The 20,664-nt window shown below is 41.7% G+C and overlaps 1 protein-coding gene across 5 annotated transcripts in view; it reads right to left on the minus strand.

The window, feature by feature from the left end:
- Positions 1-1,426: 1,426 nt before the first annotated feature.
- RAB11FIP4 (RAB11 family interacting protein 4) overlaps positions 1,427-20,664 on the minus strand; it is a 98,639-nt gene continuing 79,401 nt past the window's right edge. For 2 of the 5 annotated variants that reach the window (XM_030461916.1, XM_030461918.1), the window contains 12 exons: positions 19,909-20,132; positions 16,272-16,463; positions 14,655-14,789; positions 13,135-13,170; positions 12,141-12,240; positions 11,643-11,746; positions 10,953-11,093; positions 10,324-10,405; positions 9,880-10,017; positions 9,460-9,618; positions 8,978-9,121; positions 1,427-7,620 (listed from right to left, as the gene is read on the minus strand). In XM_030461916.1, coding sequence (XP_030317776.1) covers positions 7,504-7,620; positions 8,978-9,121; positions 9,460-9,618; positions 9,880-10,017; positions 10,324-10,405; positions 10,953-11,093; positions 11,643-11,746; positions 12,141-12,240; positions 13,135-13,170; positions 14,655-14,789; positions 16,272-16,463; positions 19,909-20,132 — 1,572 coding nt within the window. In that variant the 3' untranslated portion in view covers positions 1,427-7,503. The remainder of the gene's footprint in view (positions 7,621-8,977; positions 9,122-9,459; positions 9,619-9,879; positions 10,018-10,323; positions 10,406-10,952; positions 11,094-11,642; positions 11,747-12,140; positions 12,241-13,134; positions 13,171-14,654; positions 14,790-16,271; positions 16,464-19,908; positions 20,133-20,664) is intronic. The other 3 variants (XM_030461919.1, XM_030461917.1, XM_030461920.1) reach the window with 2 other exon arrangements.

Raw genomic sequence — 20,664 nt, forward strand, 5'->3', positions numbered from 1 at the left:
CTTTGCATATTTTCATACCAAGCAGCCTTTGAAGTAAAAATTAAACCATCTCCTTGTTTCTAAGGCAGCTTTATAATCCATCAAGTAGGGGCCAAATTCAAAAATCTGTTCCACGAGAATGGAACATATTGCTTTATAGATAAAAATTTCATGCTTTGAGCAATTTAGGAGATATTGATGATTTCTTCCTTGTGAAATTTATTATCACTATCATTACGTTTGTTATCACTTCCACAATTTATTATCTGTGTCCAGGGCCTGGTGGGTGTTGATAAACCACAAGGTGTGAGATGAACAATTCAAGCATCTGACCAGATGAGGGGGTCAACACTCAAGAAATGAAAACACCAGCTCAAAAAGAGGTTGGTGGGAGGGAAGGGTACTTCTAGCACCAGGTCCCTGATTGCCAGTCTCAAAAACCCCAAGGGAAGGAGTTTATACTGAAGTTGCCAAAATGGGAAAAGCAAGATGTTCAGTTTCTCAAATCTGCCAGAGAAAGATCTCTAGTCATGCAGATCAGGCTCCATCTTTACAAAAAGCTGCCACAGAAGCCAGGGAGGAAACAAGTAATGCAAAGCACTTTACCATCTCTAAGAAGAAGGGTCTATGGACTGGTCATGCTATTTCTCTTCCCATTTCAATGGGCAAAGTAAACCACTCCCACAAAAATAATCCCAGAACTGAAGTTAACCTGAAATGGGCAACCTATTCAAATGATTTTGGTCTGATGTCTCTAATTCAAGTATAGAATGAAGCAAATTTGTTTTAGTGTGAATAAAACCTATAATTACCAAGTCATGATGGTAACAGTTAGATGTTTCAGTATTTTCAATTAACTGAAACCAGCAAGTGGACAGAATTGGTCTCATAACTATATTGGAACAATAAATCTGGTGTGTGTGTGTGTGTGATATTGCCTTACAAAAGAGACCAGCCATCTGACACAACATTTCTAAAGACAAAGAACTGCTAATTATGTTAAATTTCATTTGCTATGTAATTTAGACCATGACCTAGTGCTTCTAAAAAACCTGTACAAAATGAGTATTTTTTACATCTCAGAGGCACATGAATACAAACAGATCTATTTTATATATACACATGTACATTACATGAAAACCAGAGATGAAGGTCAAATGAAAAAGTGTCTATAAAAAGTGCCCAACACAGGAGATACAATGTGAAAACAGGATGTACCCTCACAACAGAGAAGTAAAAGGCACAAGTACTAAAATACGTAACCATGCAAAAAATACAAGTACTGTCTGTGCAACAAAGCAAATGACTCCCATAACTAATGTTACAGTAATTATCAAAATATCCCAGTATTTAAACATACTGTCAGTGCAACATTTAATGCCCTGTAGCATACTAAAGGGTTCACATGACATGAAATTCTTAGTTCCACTTCTGACTTCCTTTCTCCAAAGCCAGAATAATTTAGCTACAGGCAAGGTATTACAATACAGGGCTGATGCTGCTGGGCACTGTAAGGTCACTCCTGCAGCTCTCTGGCAGCCCTCCTGCACCCCTTTACTGTCTGTGTGTTGAATGTGTGTCTGCCAGAACATTCACCTCTGTGCCCTTCACTAGGGCACAAAGTGTTTTGTGGGGCTTGCCAGGGTGAAAGTCACTGCTGATAGGGGTGATGTAAAAGCTGGAAGCTCAGAGGTCACACCTGCACCACTACCAACACCTATGTAAATAAGAAAGAGGTTTTCTAGGGGTAGGTGTCCAAATTATACCAAAGAAGTGCATGTTTGTTAATACATGTTTGCATCAGGTTTAAAGTCTAAGCAAAAAGTAATCTCTCCCTTAATTACATGCTTGAATAGGAACTATTTGCACAGTTAAACAAACCTTAAAGACTCAAACCAGTAAGCACAAAACCCAGAAGTTTCAGGAATGTAATGTAGCTGGCTCTGCAGTGTGACACAGATGCAGATGTTTGTCTCCATGGGCTGCTCTCATCATCCAGAGGGGATGCTTGCTAGGCTAAGGTAGTAGGGCTGTGCCTTGCAAACAGAGTGTACAAGTACAGCACACAAGTGGATAGCCACACAGAATCAAGTCAAAACTTCTGGCTGTGCCAGTGCTGCCTTACCTGAAGGACTGGGGGGTTTATTCACCCCAGAAACTTGCACAACACAGGAAAAAGCTACATTTTATCATGTAGATGGGACACAGTTTGCTTTCAGGGCCACACAGAAGGTGTGGACAGGACTGGCTTAGTATAAAGAAGGCTAGAATTTTTCATCTCTGCAGCAAAAGGCATACTGAAGCCAAGAATATTGTGTTTGTCCCTTCCATCTGCTCAAAGGAGCTGCCCCAAGGCACACAGATACTCAGACAGTGGGCCCAGTGGCTGGGGACAGGACCAAGAGTGTAAATGTCAACGGAAGATACACAGAGGAAGAAGCCCACAAACTCTTGCACAACAGAGAAACTCCTAGTGCATTATGCAGGATTACAGGATTCAGACACTTACTGCAATCCTTATCAATCCTAAAGGCACATGTAGAGTTCCATTAAATAAGAAACCCACACATGACATGTGCTTCAACAGAAAAATGCTCCTAGGATAAATATTTTGGATTGAAAAATACTGAGAAAACAACCCTGAGGATGCTGCTAAGGAACAAAATGCCAGAAACTATTGAACTATATCCTTTAAAATCAGCTGTGCTGCATCACATGTCATGCCTTCTTCACAACGTTCCTGGAGTGACAAATGACATAACAAGATTATGAGCATTGCTACTGACACCAGAGCCAATCCAGGAACTGCTCAGTTAAAGTTTGAGTCAGTTTTCACTCAAGTCAACACAAGCCAAGCCACTGATTTGGCAAGTGTTTGGTCAGCTGCTACTTCTTTCCTTCCTTGGAAAAAATCCCTCAGACCACACCACACCATACAATATTTGTTTTAAGAGCAAAACCACTGTATATTCACTGACATTACAAGTATTCATTTATTTGTAAGTTCTAGTTCTTAGATTTATGACTTGTCATTAGCACTATGATGCAGAGCTCACTGAACAGTGACTGACAGAGCAGACCACAGTGTATGTTTGTGTATCAGCTTCCAAACCTTCAATTACTGACCAGATTGTGGAGCCTAAATACTGTAGGCCAAGCCCCTCTCTGGAGAGTAATGCAGTTCTACTGATGCTATACATAGAGTGCTGCTGTATTCTGACAGTAAAATATTTGCTGATGCCACTTATCTTTGAGAACTATGAATGCTGTGTTCAACACCCTACAGTACTGGCTGAGAAACACCTGAATTTCTCCCAAGACCATAAAGGGGAGGTTGTCGGTGCTCTGGATTTTTTTTTTGTTTTTGAGAGTTGCCACAAAGTTGCATATTAAAATGTCCTTATAAAATAAATGGGATGGTTACAGTTTGTCACTGCTGCACTTCAAAACATGACAAATTCTCAGCCAGCTTGAGTCTTCCATTGAAGTTATTAAAAAAGCTGAAAAATACTCTTTTGATGTCACAGTTTTGAATCAGCATCAAACTCCAAACCCAGAATTAGGGAGCAGCTGAAGGCTGGTGTCTGGAGGGAAGCAGCCAGCATCAGAAAAATCCTGAGAGACATTTCAGGTACTTTTAAATCCAAGTTTTTAAAGAGATTTTTCCTGCAGTAGTTTGGGTGTGTGATCAGCTTAACAAAGGACACCTTCTTGTCAGAACAAAGTCATTTTTCCACGGTACAAAATACCTGCAAAAGTTTGCAACTGGTTTGACCAGAATGTCACTTAGCTTTCCAGACCCTACTGGGGAGCAGCTCAAGATACAGTACCTTGGGTTATGTTTGCATCCTCAAGGGTTAAATGAGCAGTGTGTTTGACACAAGAATGTTTACTGCATTTGAGTGTTGGTAGAACGGGATGATACCACACTTCTGTTTGAACTTATTTACCCAGGGAAGTGAAGCTATTGTTCCACAACAGTAACACCAACACAGACACAGATTGTACTTCCCCAGCTGGCCTGAGCACAAAGGAAGCTCACAGTAAATACAAAATTATCAGAGAAAAGACACCAAAGTTGCTGACTCCTTATCTCCCCCATCTCCTGTCTGTTCTGACAATGTTTCTGCCTCACACTTGATCAAAATATGCACTCTGCAATGTCAGTATCAGATTACTCTTCTCCCTGACAAAGTGACCCAACAAATGATCCCTTATTATTAACAAGTGGCCTGCATGCCATAAAACATGATGACTTCCTTTCTGGATCAGAAAGGTTCTCCAAGATTTGGATTGCAAGACATTGGTCTGATACCTGTAGCTACTCAGTCTAAGAATGCAATTGATAATCAGTATTTTTAGAGGTGGATACTTTAGAGGAAAATGCATTTGTCAGTGAAATGCCTCTCCCACCTACAACTCACATTATTTGTTGAATAGAGCAAGTGTTTGGATATGTACTTGAATAATAAAGGAACTCAGTACTGTGTGGAGGACCAAAAGGAGAATACAACTCCTTTATGCAATAAAACAAAGCTACAAACACCACCAACATGGTGGTAAGACAACTCTTCAAATGCAAACACTGGAGCAAAGAAGAACTTCTAAAGGGTAAAGCAGTTGAGTACAGAGCTAAAAAGGAAGTCCTGAGAGTCTTCAGAAAACTCAGCTGCTGGATACCCTTAGCTAGAATACTGCTGTCAGGATTTCAGCCAGATTTAGTGACTATTTGTCAGTACATCTTCTATATAATTACCTGTACTAAAACTTGGCTACCACTAGAGTCATGTCTTCTTCTGTTCATGTCCACAAGCTCAGTGGTCTCAGTGAAGTAAGACACGCCATCTGCTTCCCAAGTGCTCAGCAGACTTTTCAGTGAGATAATCTTCAATATCTGCTGATGTTCTACCCTAAAAAGAAGGGCTTTTAGATTATTGAAATTCTGAAGCTAAGTCCAGTTTACTTAAAAATATTTAGGGGAAAACATTCAGCCACCACTGTGACCTGCACCAGCTTCACTCATTTTTAAATCCACTGCATGGGAGCAGGACACAAGTGCAACTTACCAAACAGCTCCAGTAGCAGGGCTGCTGGCTCACCCAAGCCTGTCACAGCAGGTTAGCAACAGCCACCTGGCAATTTGCAACAGTTCTCTGTGACCTATAAAAAGAGCAAAGTCCTTGGCACAACCTGAAGACAGCACCATGCAGAGGGAAACACCACTTCTGAAGTGCGGGTGCAGAGTCCTGTAGGCAGGAAGCTGTATGTAGCACCAAGGTGGCTTAACTGTTCCTCTCCTACCTTCTGGGTGGCACCTCCAGAGGCAGCTCCAGGTAGGCAGGGCACACGTGTGAGGTGTCCTTGGTGTTCCACTTGTTCCTCTACAAGCTTCACCACAAAATTGCTGCTGCAATTTAGCACAGGACATTTGACACCATCCCCAGGTGTCAAAGGAGTTGTCTTTGAATCCATTCTGCCAGATTACCTTAGAGCCTCAGGAAACCAGCCCTGAGACATCCCTGTTTGAACAGACTGAACTATTTCTCCAAGAGCACTGAAGTCCTGTAGACACCTTTGTGCACTGGGGTACAGCGTGCCATAGTTACTGCTCTGGTCTCTTTTGCTTCCCAGTTACTTTACAGCTGCCTAATGCAGATACATAGAAACAAATTGATTTTATTTTCTTGCCTTCAAGAAAGCCTGATTTCAGTACTTTACCCCCTTCCCATCACTCTGGTAACACATCACTGAAGGCAAGAGATTGCAGAAAAATATATATATATATATTTACATCCATAGCTGAATACATATTTTATGTATTCAAATTCAGGAAGAAAATGCATCACATATACACACACCAGGATACATCAAGAGAATACTAGGGGCAAGACACTGCCAACAGCAAGAAATACACAGAAAAGCACAATCATTGCTACTGTAACATTCTCCTGGGGAGTGCATTCAATAAAGATCTCTCTGCACTGGGGAAAGCCAGATATTTGGGCACGGTTTTTCTGTGACAGTGGGTGTGAATCAAAAGTAACTTTTACTGTAAAAAAAGTGCATGGAATAGAATATTTTTTTTTGCATTCAGCTATCCAAAAGATTCCATAAGCTACTTATAGAAACAACATTATTCATTAAAAAGGTCCTAGCCCTACAGTACACAGATCCATCTCAGGAGAACACAGGCACATGTTGAAGTCCATCCCTATTTAAGGCAGGATTTAGGCATACACTCAACTTTAAATACTATCTTCTGTCCTACTGACTCCTGTAAGCAGTCACAGTACACATTTAAAGTTAAGCACCCACAAAACTGCTCATCTAGATCAGGATGTGTTCCCTGTTGAGAGCTTCAGAGAAGCATGTGTGTACTTGGTCTGGATTGGCAACTTTTGCAAGACAAAGCTCTTTTCCTTTTTACTGCCCAATAGCTAAAAGTCACTCCACACCACACTTTCCTCCACCTCTGTGTTAGGACCCAACTAATCCTCTCCACAGCCTGGCCACAAAATTTAAATCTCAAAGGACAGCAGTGTCTGGGGTGGGAAAGCAACTCAGTGAACAGCTTCAAGGGCTACTCCTCCTCCCCACCAAGTGGGATATCTCACACAATTTTGTTTGGTTGGTTTTGTTCCGTTCCTTTATTTTGGAAGAACTGGAATGCATTCCTGAAAGTAAAATCTTTAAAATCAGGAGTGAGGGGAAGGGGGCAGGATCCCAGAATTCATCTTAATGTCCCACGATAAACCCCTGAAAACCAGGGAACAGATTTGGAAGAGCTTTTTAGTTTCAATGCTACAGGGAACCTGACATAAAACAATACACGTGCGCAAACAAGCTGAAGAGCAGGCTGGCTCAGAGCATCCAGAGCATCCTGAAGCAGGCTCCAAAGTGATCTTACACAAAAAGCACTTTGTGCTGACAGTGGCAAACAAGTGGATGGTGTTTTTTTCACAAATAGCAACAATTCTGCAATATATTCCTTTTCTTCCCTTTTACTTCGTGTCTTTCCTTTGCCTGAAAGTTTGTTTTATACCATGTGAAGTTTAAGTACCAAAACTAAAATCAAATAGGAAATTACACAGTCAGCACCAGTCAGGAACTGAACCTGGGTAAGGTAATTCATTTGTGGTACCCAAATTCCTGGAAGAACAAAAGAATTCTTGCTCCTAAAGTTAGGGTCACATCCATGTGTTTCCATTGCCTTTTTCACCTTTACAACTAGAGGTAGAGTCATTTTGTCCAGTATCTAAAACAGCACGATCTAGTTATATTGTTATTACATTAATATACAGTGTCCATCTTATCACAGGTATTGAAAGTGCATGGAAAAGTCTAACCAAGCCAATTCAATGACAACAGTGTACCAAACATCATAGAAACACACCCAGGCACCCACACTCACACCTAGTGTATATATATATTTATAGATTCATTTACAGTATCAGAGTGTTGTTCAGATCCAGTGACATGTGCAGAAATATCAGGCAGTTGCTGCTTTTCCTTCTTATATTATCTTCAGTTCTTTATTTCCAAGATAGATGGGTTGTGGTCTAGGATTGCCAAAATTATCTTGTCCATATACTGTCGTAATCTGAAATTGATCTCCTCCTGTTCTTTAAGGGCTTCCATGAGCTGAAACACAACATCTCAAAGTTATCTTGAAATAGTCTGACTAGTTTACATAAAGGCACAAAATTCAGGACGGTGAGACTAGCACTCTCAAAACACCCCAAAACAAATCAAACAACACTACTCAAAAACCCCAAAACAGCACAGTTACACACTCTTCAAGAACAACCCACTGGATATTGTGTTCCAAAGACAGGTTGCACTAGACCTTTGAGCTGTGAAAGGTCCCTCAGACTCACCAAAGATGAAGACTGCTTGCTTTTTAAACACTGCATGCTTAATGCCAAATTGACAAAGCTGCCCACACGTGTCAGTGCCTCAGATGCTTCTAAAGCTGATGTGATTTGGGAGTCCATTTCAATCAGTTTTAAGTGCAACCCTGAACCTGCAGTTTTCTAACATTCATTTTGATTATACAGGAAAGAAAGAACAGGAAACACATAGGCAGGTCAGTGAGGTTTACTGAGCCAGGGCCTTTAGAGGGGTGTGCTGGGTATTGCATGAGCCAGAGCCATGAGATTCAGAAGGACAAAGACAAAAACACTTAAGAGATTAACAACTAAACAGTCTTCACACTGCTCTGTTCAGCAAGACACTCAGGTATGTGCTCCACTTCAAGAGACTGCCCAGGAGCTAAGGCTAACAGGGTCAGTCAAGTGCAGACTAGGTTAAGATGTTTCTCTCAGGACTCCTCTTGAAGAAAAAATGTCAAGTTCTGTCCCAAAGACACAATTCCTTTTAATCTCTTTCACCACTAACCTGTCTTTTTCCCTGATGGCTCTTACATAGCCCTTGGCCTGATCTGACTGTTGGTCCTGTAGCATAAAGGAAGCTGTACCAGCTTAAATCAGCCCCCACACAAATGGGTCTCTTAAAAGTAACTTGCAAAACATTACCAGATTATTCCTTGGACACCATCTACTTTCTGCAAGAACTTTGCTACTGGGAATACAAATCTCAACTTTAGATCTAACTGGGAGCTTGTTACTGAAGTAACTTAGAAATAAATCTGGAAGAGAAAGTAAAAATTAAAGTAACTACCTATGGAAATCTATTAAATTAATGACATACCCAGTCATACCCCATCCACAATACCCAGTAAAATATAAGATATTAAAATAAATCCACTGTTTAATAATTTACTGAGATTCTAATAATTCCAATTTTTTGAGAGACAAATGGAAGAGTTGTGTTATAAGGAGCATCCATAACCAGTTACATTTAAAGCACTCTTAACTCCTGGCAAAGCAGATTTTTCTGCTGTTCTTTTCTCAGCTTCAGATAGTTCAACCTTGGCAGTTAATTACATTGAAAAGCATGTACTTTTGGGTGTAGTACTTGATTTAAAAAAGAGCATTACCTCATCTCTTGATGCAGAATCAATTTCAGCAGCCAGTGACTGGGCTTTTGTTTGCGTTGCAAAGAGATTTTTAGCTTCATAAAGACTAAGACTTAGGATCTGTCCATTAAGATCATCATTTTGGTCCCGCAGTTTCTGATTCTCCTATTTGAGGATGAAAAGATACTACTTTTAAGTTATTCCTGCAAGGTTTAATTAAAAAAAATACATAATTTAAAAAAAATCACAGGTAGCTTGGGTGACAAGCTGCAAAACTAACAGCAGCCCTCTTACCATCACTGAGAGGAATCACAGGTATTTCCTTTGTGCACAGTTTATATCATCTGTGCAAAGAAGTCCTAGACAGATGCACAGTTGGTCTTGTCCTTGTGTGGGAAGGAGGACAAGATACGAATGCAGTGTGCTAGGGGTTGGAGCTCCAGACATCTTTTCAAAACAGTCCTGTACATTTCAGATGTACCAGGATACCCTTCCCTGCTCACCTGCTTCAGTCGTTTTATTTCATGCTCCATTTCCACCTCTCTGGTTTTGGCATTGAATTCACTCAGGCTGGATGAAGAACTTCTCCCACGCCCAGGACGCTCACACTCCAGCTTGTACAGCTGCAAGTGCTCCAGTTCTTTCCGTAGGTCTTCAATGAGCTGTGGGCATGTAAGCAGGCATGAGTGTCCAGCCCCTGCACAACTGGCCCTCCCTGGCAGCAGCCAGCTCTAAGCTGCACCTTTACTCTGAAACAAGCACTGTCTAAGCCTGGCTGAGGTTGGACATTCCTGCACTTAAACCACTTCAGAGCTGGAAGCTTCAGGTCTGAGGTGTAATTCCCTTTGCAAACTTAGTAAAGGAAATGGGATTTCATGCAGATGAGATGAGACTGCCTGGCCTATATCCCTCTTCACACCTACCTCTTGTGTGGCTTCCCTCTCCTTGTTAAACTCCAGCCTGTTCTGCCGTAGCTTGTCCATCATTCTCTTGTACAAATCCATCTCATCCTTCAGTCGCAGGCTGGTGTCCTCCAACCTGTCTGACATGCGTTGCCTTTCCTAGAATAAAAGGGAATTTCATCACCAGCTTCCAAGTGCACGAGCCCTCTGCAGTTCTACTTCACAAATCTATGGACACAGCTGGTCAGACTCTGGCACGTGTCTCAGGGCATTCCTGCCACTAAAGGTGACCACTGTTCCAGTTCCATCACTAGTTTTAATTGGGAAAGGCAAGCTAAAGAAACTGGGCCAATCACTATATGAATTTGCTTTTAGACAAATCTGTAAGAATTTCACAGCAAATCTGCTGTTAAATTGCTCAAGCACTTGGGAGTTTTATTATTATCTGGGGAGTTTTATTATTACCTCATCTAATCTCTCTGTTTGTGATTTCAGTCGTGTGACAGTGCTTTTGAGATCTCCATTTTCTTCTTCCAGTTGCTGAACCCTGTGTCAATGACAAAAATCTCACAGTAAATGCTTATTCAAGAATGCAAACGTGCAAACTGGCATGCTACAAAAAGCCATTTCACTTGCACTTGACAGAAAGACCAAATAAGAAAATATTTCTAATCTTAGCATGTTTTTTCATAAGTTGTTTGGGGCTTTTTTGTTTGCAAATGCTAAGCCCCAAAACGCTAGCCTCAGATTCTTATACTCTTACATACTTATATACCAAACTACAGGTGTCTAAAAAGAACAAAGTAGGAAGAAACAAATGCAGGCACAAGTGTTTGCCACAGATGGTCACAATTTCCTCCTTGAATCCATGCCAAATATCCAGGCAATGCTGTCTACACAGGCCACACAGATTAAAGCATTAATGTAAACTATCCTCCAGCTTTGGGGCATTAGACATACAATTCATAGCTACTCCACTAACCTGTAATCATCTGTGCACTGTCTGGTTGTGAATGGACTACGTTTACATGCAAAGTAAAGATGAAAAAAAAGAAGAATTTGTACTCTGTTGGTGGCAGCAAAATGTCTGTTACCTTGTATTTAGCAGTTCAATTTCAGTGCCTTTCTCTTTTTCATACTTGCTATATGCTTCTCTATGTCTTTTTATCTCTTCTTCCAGAGTCTGTTCTGCTGATGTCTCTTGGTCTTTCAATAGTTCTTCCAGTTCATGGACTCTAAAGAGACCAGATCTCATTTCAGCAACAGCTTCACAAAGACTTTTAAAAAGTGTGCAACTTCATTTCCTCTCTTTTTCTTCCTACTCCTTATTTCCTTCTACCTCTCCATCTCTTCTGGCATTTAACCTCTCAATGTCCCTCTTGGTATTCAATCTTTCTCACACATGTAGAATTAAATAGTATCAGTTTGTCTATTATTCTTTGATTCTCAATCTCAACAAGTTGGTACTATGACCCAGCCTTCCGCTCTTGCTATGTGCAAGAAAAAAAATCCAGTAGTAACATCTCTTAAAATAGAAGAGTTTGCTCTGTAGAAGTTAGTAACATCTTAGTAACCTGCCTGGAAGGCCTCTGCTTGCTGAAAATTCAGCAAGGCAGCCCTTTTCCATTTGGACTTCTCCCGTGGAGCCTTATCATATTTTGTCTGTGAGCATTAATGCAGAAGACTTGTTCATGATGTACAGGTACAGATGTTCCTTCCTCTGTCCAATTTTGTGCTAGCTCTGCTCTGACATGATAAAGAAAACAGGCTCTGTGCTTTATTACCTGTGAACTAGCTGTGTGTTTTCTTGTTTCAGTTTGCTCTTCAGGTCACCATTTGTCAGGCTATCATTCTCCAGTTCTGTCACCTTTTTTTCTAGGTAAGTTACCTGGAAGGGGAAGTGGAAAATAACCAAGAGTTTAAACCTCTCTTCATACACCCCTTCAACTGTTCCTAACAGACACTGAGCTATGCTGGCTTTTTTAAAGGGAGCATACTTCTCTGTAAGGACAGTGGCAAAATTAAGCTTTAGAATTCTGAGTTTCACAGACCCTGCCTCTCCCTTGAAGGTGATCAGTGCAGATACACAGGTGTTACTAATGCCTCAATCTGTATGTGCACAGCTCTTGCATTTATCTGAAGCAAAGTTATAATAATAATGGAATATCAGGGACATTTTGAATGAGCTACTTCAGACCACTGGTAACTGTGAGCAAGAGAGCTTTGTCAGGTGATGCAGGACCTTGTTGGGTACATTAATCACAATGCACACAGCTTCTCACCTTTTCAGTTATGTCATTATCACAGGAGTCTATACTGTCTCTGAACAGGTCTTCTGTGCTGCCATTACTGCTGCTGAAGTTACTGTTGTGGAAGAGTTGTCTGAAAGATCAGAAGGAGAATTATTTTGCTTGATAAGGATGGAAGTGAAAGAGTCTGGTGACTGTTTCATAACCTGGCTTTATACTTTGAAAATCCAATGTTAAAATCTGTGCAATCATTTCAGTGACAAATACAACTGTTAAAGCAAAGGTCTTACAAGTGACTGGTAGCTAAATGAAGTCATGCTAAGCACAATCAATGACATTAGTTCTAGACTTTGAGTTCTTTGTTGCTTCTGATAGGATCTGCCACCAGCATTAACATAGTTAAAAAATTACTTAGCCTTACTCACACAATGTGCTGAGTTGTGTTTTAAATGTCTAGTAAGGCAAAAAGGGTCACCATTCCATCCTGACTGGCACAGTTAATCTAAAAATCTTAAGATCTTACTTTAAAAAGCAGAAAAAAATATCAAGCAGTTCCCACTACAGAATAATGTTAGAATACCTAACACTGGAGGTTATCTACAATGCTCTTGAAACTTACAGCTGTCCCCAGCCAAGGGCTGGTTCATTCAGTCAAAGGAAGTTAACTTTTTAAAGGATGCTCTTGCTTTCCTTTACCTTTCAGCAACAACAAAAAGATCACCATTATGGGGGTGAAAAAAGCAATAGCTGGACTGATGGAACAGCAGTATAAAGGAATTAAGTTGGCAGACAAGGAAGAATCTACATATGTTCTTAATGAGCTCTTTCCAATTCAGGGGACTGCACCAAGACTAGCAGTGGATTTTATATTTTGTAATATCCCTGTCTAAATACAGGTCCCTTCCCTTGAAAACGTGTCTTGACACATTTTTGTATTCCTAGACTTACTTTCCACCTCCACTTATGGAATTGGTACACCTGATGTTCATAAAAACACACGTGTCCATAAAAAAGTTGAGACTCTTACCTTCCAAATGCTGTGCTTGATATTTTCCTGTTAGGGCTAAAAGGATACAGAAGGAAGAAATGATACAGAAATTAAAACACTTATTTGGTCAGTGTTGAGTTCACTCAATTTAAACTCCATCTGAATTGCACAATGAAACATAATACTGACTTTTTTAGTGAAATAACACCATGATTCTGTGAACCATATTCACAGATAATTTAATCAAATGCTGCAGTTACCAACAATGTGAAGATGAGTGCAGTTGCAAATTACTGTGATAGTTAATAAATCAATTTCCAAATACTGTTATATTTAGCAGAGATTTGTCAGTGTAAATCAGAGAGAAACTAACATTAGAAACACCACAAAGGGACGCTGAGTTAGTGATGGACATTTATTCCGTATCCCAAATTTTTAGATGATTTTATAAATAGTTAGTTTATCCTACTCCATAATGCTTCTCAGTTCACAGGAACTGAGATGCCTTCTGTTTTTACAGTTCCCTTTTGCAGCCAGACTATTATTACCTTAATGAAGAACCAGACTCCAGAGAACAGCACTAGAACCAAACCAAAATATCCAGCTGCATTTTTCAATAAAGAGGATTTTGCATCTCTGTGTGCATACAGACACACACCTCTTTGTCAGAGTATTGCACCTTTTCAGCCAGGTACATACAGCCTCACTTATAAAATTCCCAAAGACCTTGCCAGTCATAGTCTGGGTGTTAGACTCCTTGCTAAGGCAGGAAAATCCTTCACATTCAGTGCTATGCTGCTGTCATCAAGAGAAGCAGCACTGCAGTGTGTTCTGTGTCAAGATTTATGCAGACAGAAAGGATTTACATCCAGTTTCTAGGGGGAGCTAGAAGACCACAAAGTGATTTCCTTCAGAAACCCTACCTGACTGTAGGAAGCACTGGATTCACTCCAAGTGCTCAGCATAGTTTAGAAGGGGGTGGAGGAGAGAGACAGAAATGTAAGGGAAAAGCTGACATTTCAAAGAATCCCAGAAGTCACTTCTGCTGTAAGACTCATCATTTTTCCAAGCTCCCTTTATAATAACAAAACAAAACAAAAATTCCACAGGAAGGAAATATCTCTGCTAACCAATAGATTTAGGAGAGGGGTCTGTAAGGTTATATGCAATAGCTAAGGACCTGCTAGATCACTCCTTCCCACATGGAGAAAACAGTGGCTAAATGCAGATCTGCACTAAGCAGCACAGACCTGACTTCCTTGGAAAAAATCATGGCAATACTACTTTGACTCTGCAATCAAAGAGCTCATTGGTTAAAATATTGGAGTATATTAATGCCATCTGCACCTGAAGTCATAAAAATATTTATTAGCTAATGCAGAACAGTATTTTAGTTCAGACTGAATGTCAAGGTCTCAATTTCTGTTTTGTAAAAACAATGTGTGTGCAAGACAGAATGGGATAAAGGGAAAGAAAAAGCCCTTCCTTCCTCTTCACCTGCTACTAGCTAGTCCCATTTCGAGGTGGTATTGCTAAAAGCAGTGCAATAGGCTGCTTACCTGTTTGCTTTCAAGTTTTTCAGCCTTGCTTCCAAATCGTTGAGTAGATTTATCTTTTTGCAGCACTGCGAGCAGTAAACATCCAGCAACTCGCTGTTATAAACATGCCTCATTTTTCGAGGTGTTTGGCCAGCACTGTTTGCAGGAAATGAGAGATGTTACTGGCTGTAGTAACCAACCCACACCAGGTTTTCCTCTTGACTGTGTGTCAGAATCACAGACAAGGGACTTGAGGAACCACCTCTAACTGCAGTTTTTCTAACTTGAGATCTCTGTAGTGAATTCTAGTCTTAAGGCAACTCGACTTTTCTGAGTTGAGGCTGTACAGAGGAACTGGTTTGGGTGTCACTGGAAAGAATCATTTTGGGTGACTGGAAGAATAGCACAAAGTAAATGGTGTCCCTGTGATGCACAGTGCAAAAGCAGCTACATTAGCATGTGCAGTGTCTCCCTCTCATTTTGCCCATCTTTCCACCAGTGCCTGGCATGCAACCTGAAGTAGTCTTTCCTCTAAGAGAAAGACAGGAAGATGAAAAACAGTGGTCTGGTAGGAGGAAGTCACACAAACGCTCCCCCCTCAGATGGTAGCATGAAAGGAACCCTAGAATGAGGAGGAAGGGAGATGTGGACATAGGTCTGAAGAGGAGGCAACTGTTGTTCTCGGCATGACAAAAAGAAAATAAACCCAAACAAAAGGAGCAATCACAGCATGAAGTACACAGACCCCCAGAAATGGGAACAGAAAGGGCTGCATAAACCTGAGGAAAAGGGTATGGAGGACACAAGCCATCATGAAGGAACAGTGGAGAGAGATGCTGGCTCTGCATGCATGACAGAAGTGGCAAGGCTGGATTGCAGGACCACTTGAAACAGAGGGTAGCACACAGGGGTTGCATGCAGACCGGAGGGATGCAGTGAGCTTGTCCTGTGTCAGCCATGAAGCACAAGACCTTCATGTGCTATTGATCCAAGCAGAAAAATCCTAGAGCATCTTCATGCTCAGCTCTTCCTCAACCCTGCTCACCCATACCCTTGCTTGGGCAAGGATTTTAAAATCACCAAGTGACTTGGTCAGAGGATGTAAGAGCTACAGGGACAACTGTGACACCTGGGAAACTGGTGGTCTGTGGTGGCATTTCCAGCTCCCAACAGACAGCAGCTACTTCCTCATGTTCTCCAAGACATTCAAAGTCAAACAAAACCCTGTCCATATACAGCCCTTCACCTTACAGGTTAGTGCTAAGGATTTGTAGTATCAGAACACTAAAGAGAAAAAGTTCTCTTGCAGGTCACCTCTCCATTGCATGAGGGCTGGTGCACAGCACTAAGCTGGTTTCCAGTTTGCAGCAGAGAACTTCCAGCTCTAGCCCTTCACTGGAAAATCTACTGTCTGCAATAGTAAGGAATCTCTAAAAGCCCAGTTATTTCAACAGAATCCAACAGAAGTTGTCAGAAAAACACATTTGTTGTAGCTCTTATTATTAAATGTTAATTGGAAGGCAGAAAATGCACTGATAACATTTTGTTTTGAAGGGGAGTCTGTGTAACCAGTGTAAACTCTGGTATGGTCACCCATGCTCAGCAGAACTGAAAAATTGTTAATGAATAAGGAGCAACCTGGAAGATACAGATGAGCCAAGGTCAGAGTAGGCGTTGGTTCTGGTCTCATCATCAGGGCATGGGCTACTGGGAGTAAAATCCACATCATCTCCTTCCCCATAGTCTTCAAACTGTTCTTCATTACTGATCAGAGAGGCAGTAGAGTAAGTTGAGAGGTCAGATGCGGCAGAAGGGTTGTGAGGACCTGACCTGAAACAAGAGGTCAAAATGTCTCGAAGGGCGACTTTGATAGCACCTCACCTCACATGCAATCTTCTACCTTTACAGCCTGTCCCCTCATTTAAAGTTTTAACCTACTTTGTGATAAAAACTGAAGTGCTAAACATCTGATGTGTGTTTGACATAGTACCTTGAAAAGCAAGATCATGACAATCTACAAACAAGCTGCTTGTGAGACATCATGTTTGGATCAACACAAAGCATTTTACTTTGGAGAGCATACTTCAGTCATCATTCCCACATGGTGAAGACCACTGCTTATGGGACTTTTGCTCTGAATGCAGAAACTATGCAGACAGCTCCAAAATGCATGGGATAGCGAGAGGAACATGTAAAGACAGGCACTGTCACTCTGTTCCAGTCTCCCAGTACTCCCCATAAACCCTCTCCCACATCCTGTAAGTTCCAGCCACTCTCTTTTGTGTCTCCAGAAAAAAATTCAGCTCATTGCAAAGCCACTGATGTGACCTAACAGAGATTGGGTTCCCACTCCTCCTTCCATCATGAGAAAATGTGGCTTGTAGTGAGATATAGCCCCCAGGGAAAGGCTGCTTTACCACCAGAGAAGTACTTCACAGGTAGGAAATGGCAGGACACTGTGACCTCAGAGAAAGCCTACAGGTAACCACACCAGCAGAATCAGGCACTACAGAAAAGCAGGTGGCAGAGAAGTTTTGAGCCCATAACATCTGACACAAGGGAGGAAGTTTGCTGCAGAGGGTGCACACTGATTCTCCTGCCCTCAGTCCAGTCATGCACTGGACTATCTTGCAGAGGCAGGGATTTCACAGAGGTTTGCTCAGCTCCTACCTCAGGAAGGCATTCAAACAGACCAGCCAGTAAATTCACATAGATGCTCCTATAAACAAAGTTCTCCTTACAGGAAATGCACACTCCACTGGTGAAGCCCCAGAGTTGCCTGGTGTGTAACTAACAAAGCAGAATCAAGTGGCTCTGCAGTACAAAGCACTGCTCCAATCTGCTGACACTGTGCAGATCAGGTCGTTTTTCACTTGTATCTTCAACTTCACTAGCTGAGCCCTGGGACAGGAGCTCCCAGGTGATGTTCTCCAGCAGCTCAACAATATTACCTTGTAGGTTTCTTTTAAGTCTACCTTAAGCCTCTTAATCATGCCATGCCCTGCATTTTTGGAGACAGATTCCTCTTCTTGTAATACTACACTTGCAAGCTGTGAACAAGAGATGAAACAGTGTTCCTTTGGTAGATGGTGCAAGCATTATTTGCATGCCCCTTCCCTCCAAAAGCAATTAGTGGAAGAGGAAGCCTGCCAGCCTTTCAGATGTATGCTCTTTTGTTTCTCCTGTTTTGATGAGATCCATTTATAACCTGCAATTCATTTATCTAGTTCACATTAACAGAAATTAGGACAAGTCAAGCCTGGCACACTACTAAAGGATGAAGTTCATGAAGATAGGAATACTCATCCTAGAAATAGATCAAACTTCTCTAACAACACTCCTCAGCTGAGAAATTATTGAGAAGCTCAACACATCACACTAACATCTATTCACAAAGAGCTGCTGTGCCACAGACACACTGTGTACTGATGAAGTTTTTGAGGAACTCTGATCTGTGTCACTGCAATTGCTGTTTTCACCTCAGCATTGTTACAAGGAAGAAGCTCCTCATAACACTTCCACCAGGAACAGAAGTAAATGGCAGTTGTCAGCTGGGATGATAACCTTTACTTCTCCATAAAATCAGCTCTTCAGCATAATAGTTCTGGAACAGCATCACCTGCCAACAGACTGGAATTCAGCAGCCTCATCTCCCAGGCACTGCCTTACTAAGTTTCTCATACAGCAGCTATGCAAATGGTCACCACTGCTGGACTCACCTGGCAATGCTGCTTAGAGATTTTCATTTGTAGCTATCTGCAAACTTTGCCAACCTTTAAATGGGGTAGATTCTGAACTCTTAAAAAGCTGCAGGCTGGAAACTGTCTAGGAATTGCAAATCTCCAAGACAATTTCTAAAGGCAATTCTTTTTCCCCATTCTAGCTCTTTCTGAAGGAAACTATCAGGTTTGTTTCATTTTTTTAAAAGCTCTTCTTCAGAGCAGGACTTCACAGAGGTCTGACACACCTGATACACACCCCACCTGCTTCTTCAACAAGCAGGTATTGCTGTTTGGCTGAGGCAAAAATCTGTTGTGTCTTTTAATACTAAACCATAAAGCTTCCCAAGTAGCTGCCCACAGATTTACCAAAGCTGAGGAGGCCTCAGAGGATAAACTAAGAGCTATCAGTAGTAGCACAGTAGCCCTTGGCAGTTCCTGCTCCCCTAGAAGAAGGGTGCAGCATGCACAATGCAAGCCAACCCCCCTTCACAAAAGCCTGAATGGCACACCTGGGAGGAAAGATAATTTATTTCAAATGCAGAATGGATAAGAGTCATTCACTGCAAGGATGGGTGCTTTGAAGAACTGGGAACAGCAAAGCAAGGAGACAAATTTGATGAAGAGCTGACAAAAGTCTCTGGGATTGCACAGGCACATGGGAAAATGCTAAATCTCAGCTAGCTGAGAAATTCAGGAGGAGGGAGGCAATGAGGCTACAGAGAGAGCACCTGAGGAGGCCCAGGAGAATGGACTGCTTTAGCAATGGAAGAAACTCAAGAGGTACAAATCAAGATGTCAAACCAAAAATAGGGAAGACAGGGCAGAGGCTCACTAAGCAAGTCCAGCTGAGCTCTGTCCTGTGGCACTGCATTAACTCAGTTCAAAGTAGGATTAGAAAAGGTTGGGTCCCTTTCCTCAGTCAGCTTTTACTAGCACCCACAGACCTGGGAAGAGTCCATTTAGGATTACAGAGACACCTGTGTTAACAGCAAGCTATGGTTACTCATGGACATGCCAGGACATCCCGTGTTAAACACAATTTACTGCTACACATTAAAGGTTATGGAAAATTAGAAACACACAGAATTAACTTGGTACATGGAGTTGCAAAGCAAATCTACAGAACCCTCATCTTCAGATAGCTAGATATACAAAAGACTAAAGCAGCACTCCCCACGTTGTACTGCTTTGCAGGAAGTGTTTGTTAATTCCAGCATATAAAGGTTATGGGAACACAGAAGATCCCAGGTTTTGGGGGATGTTAATTTAGTGATCCATTCTGGAGAGACCCAACACTTTCACTTCAACACCCAACAAGCAAGTCCCATGACTGCCCACAGAACATGCCAGAAGGAGCCAGGGATGAGACTGTCTAAGCCACTTAGAAGACCTGGACATCCATCTCCCTTACACTGTGATCTACTAAGTTTCTAAATCCTTCAGGAATTCTCAGCTTCCCACAGTAGGGATCAGTCACATAAAGGCTCTGTCCTCCTTGGTCCTTTTGCACATGCCTCAAAACAGGGTTGCCACAGGGCAGAACTACCACTCACTTGTCACCAGGCAGGAAGAGGCCACAGAGCACACCATCCTTCTCCTCCCCCCGGCACACATCAGAGGCCTCTGAGCTCTGGGCACTCTCGATGGCACTGTCCATGTCAGACTCATGGTGAACCTCCTGCTGGGCCAGAGTCATGGTGTAGTCATCAGGAAAGAGCTCTGACTCACTGTAGGTGCTTTCACTGTCCAAGTAGGCACAGTCCTGGATTTCACCACCCTGAAAAAAGGAGAATTGAGAGGTAATTCAGATCATCCTTCAAGGCAGTTAAGAGGATACAAGAGAAGCAAAAGCCACTTTCTCTGGATGCCCTGCTAAGCAAGACTGATACTGAATAAAAGCCATGAAACAAAAAGCCTAACCTGCCTTACACAGGCCAGCTTGTACCTTCCAGAAGGGCTTAAATGCTGTCTGACTTGGTGTGTCTCTTATATAGGAGACAGGGACACAACACCCAGGTATAAAATGCAGTCAGTTTTGCCCTAATTTACTATCAAAATGAATTTAAAATAATATTCTCAAATCCTTTTTTTTTTTTTATTACAAAAAGAGGCATCCTTTGTAAGAAGATAATCATGAGACCAACTCTCAGAGTCTTCATGTATCAATATTGATTAGAAAAGCAAGCCAGATAAGTCCAACAGATTACTCCATCTTCAGGGATGGCCAAAAATCTATAAGGTGAAAAGAGAGCTGGCAGGTGTTAAAACATTTATGGTCTTGGTGGCAAAGATGAGAGCAGGAAAAAACC

This window comes from Calypte anna, chromosome 18 (assembly GCF_003957555.1).
Source record: "Calypte anna isolate BGI_N300 chromosome 18, bCalAnn1_v1.p, whole genome shotgun sequence".
NCBI classification, from domain to species: domain Eukaryota; kingdom Metazoa; phylum Chordata; class Aves; order Apodiformes; family Trochilidae; genus Calypte; species Calypte anna.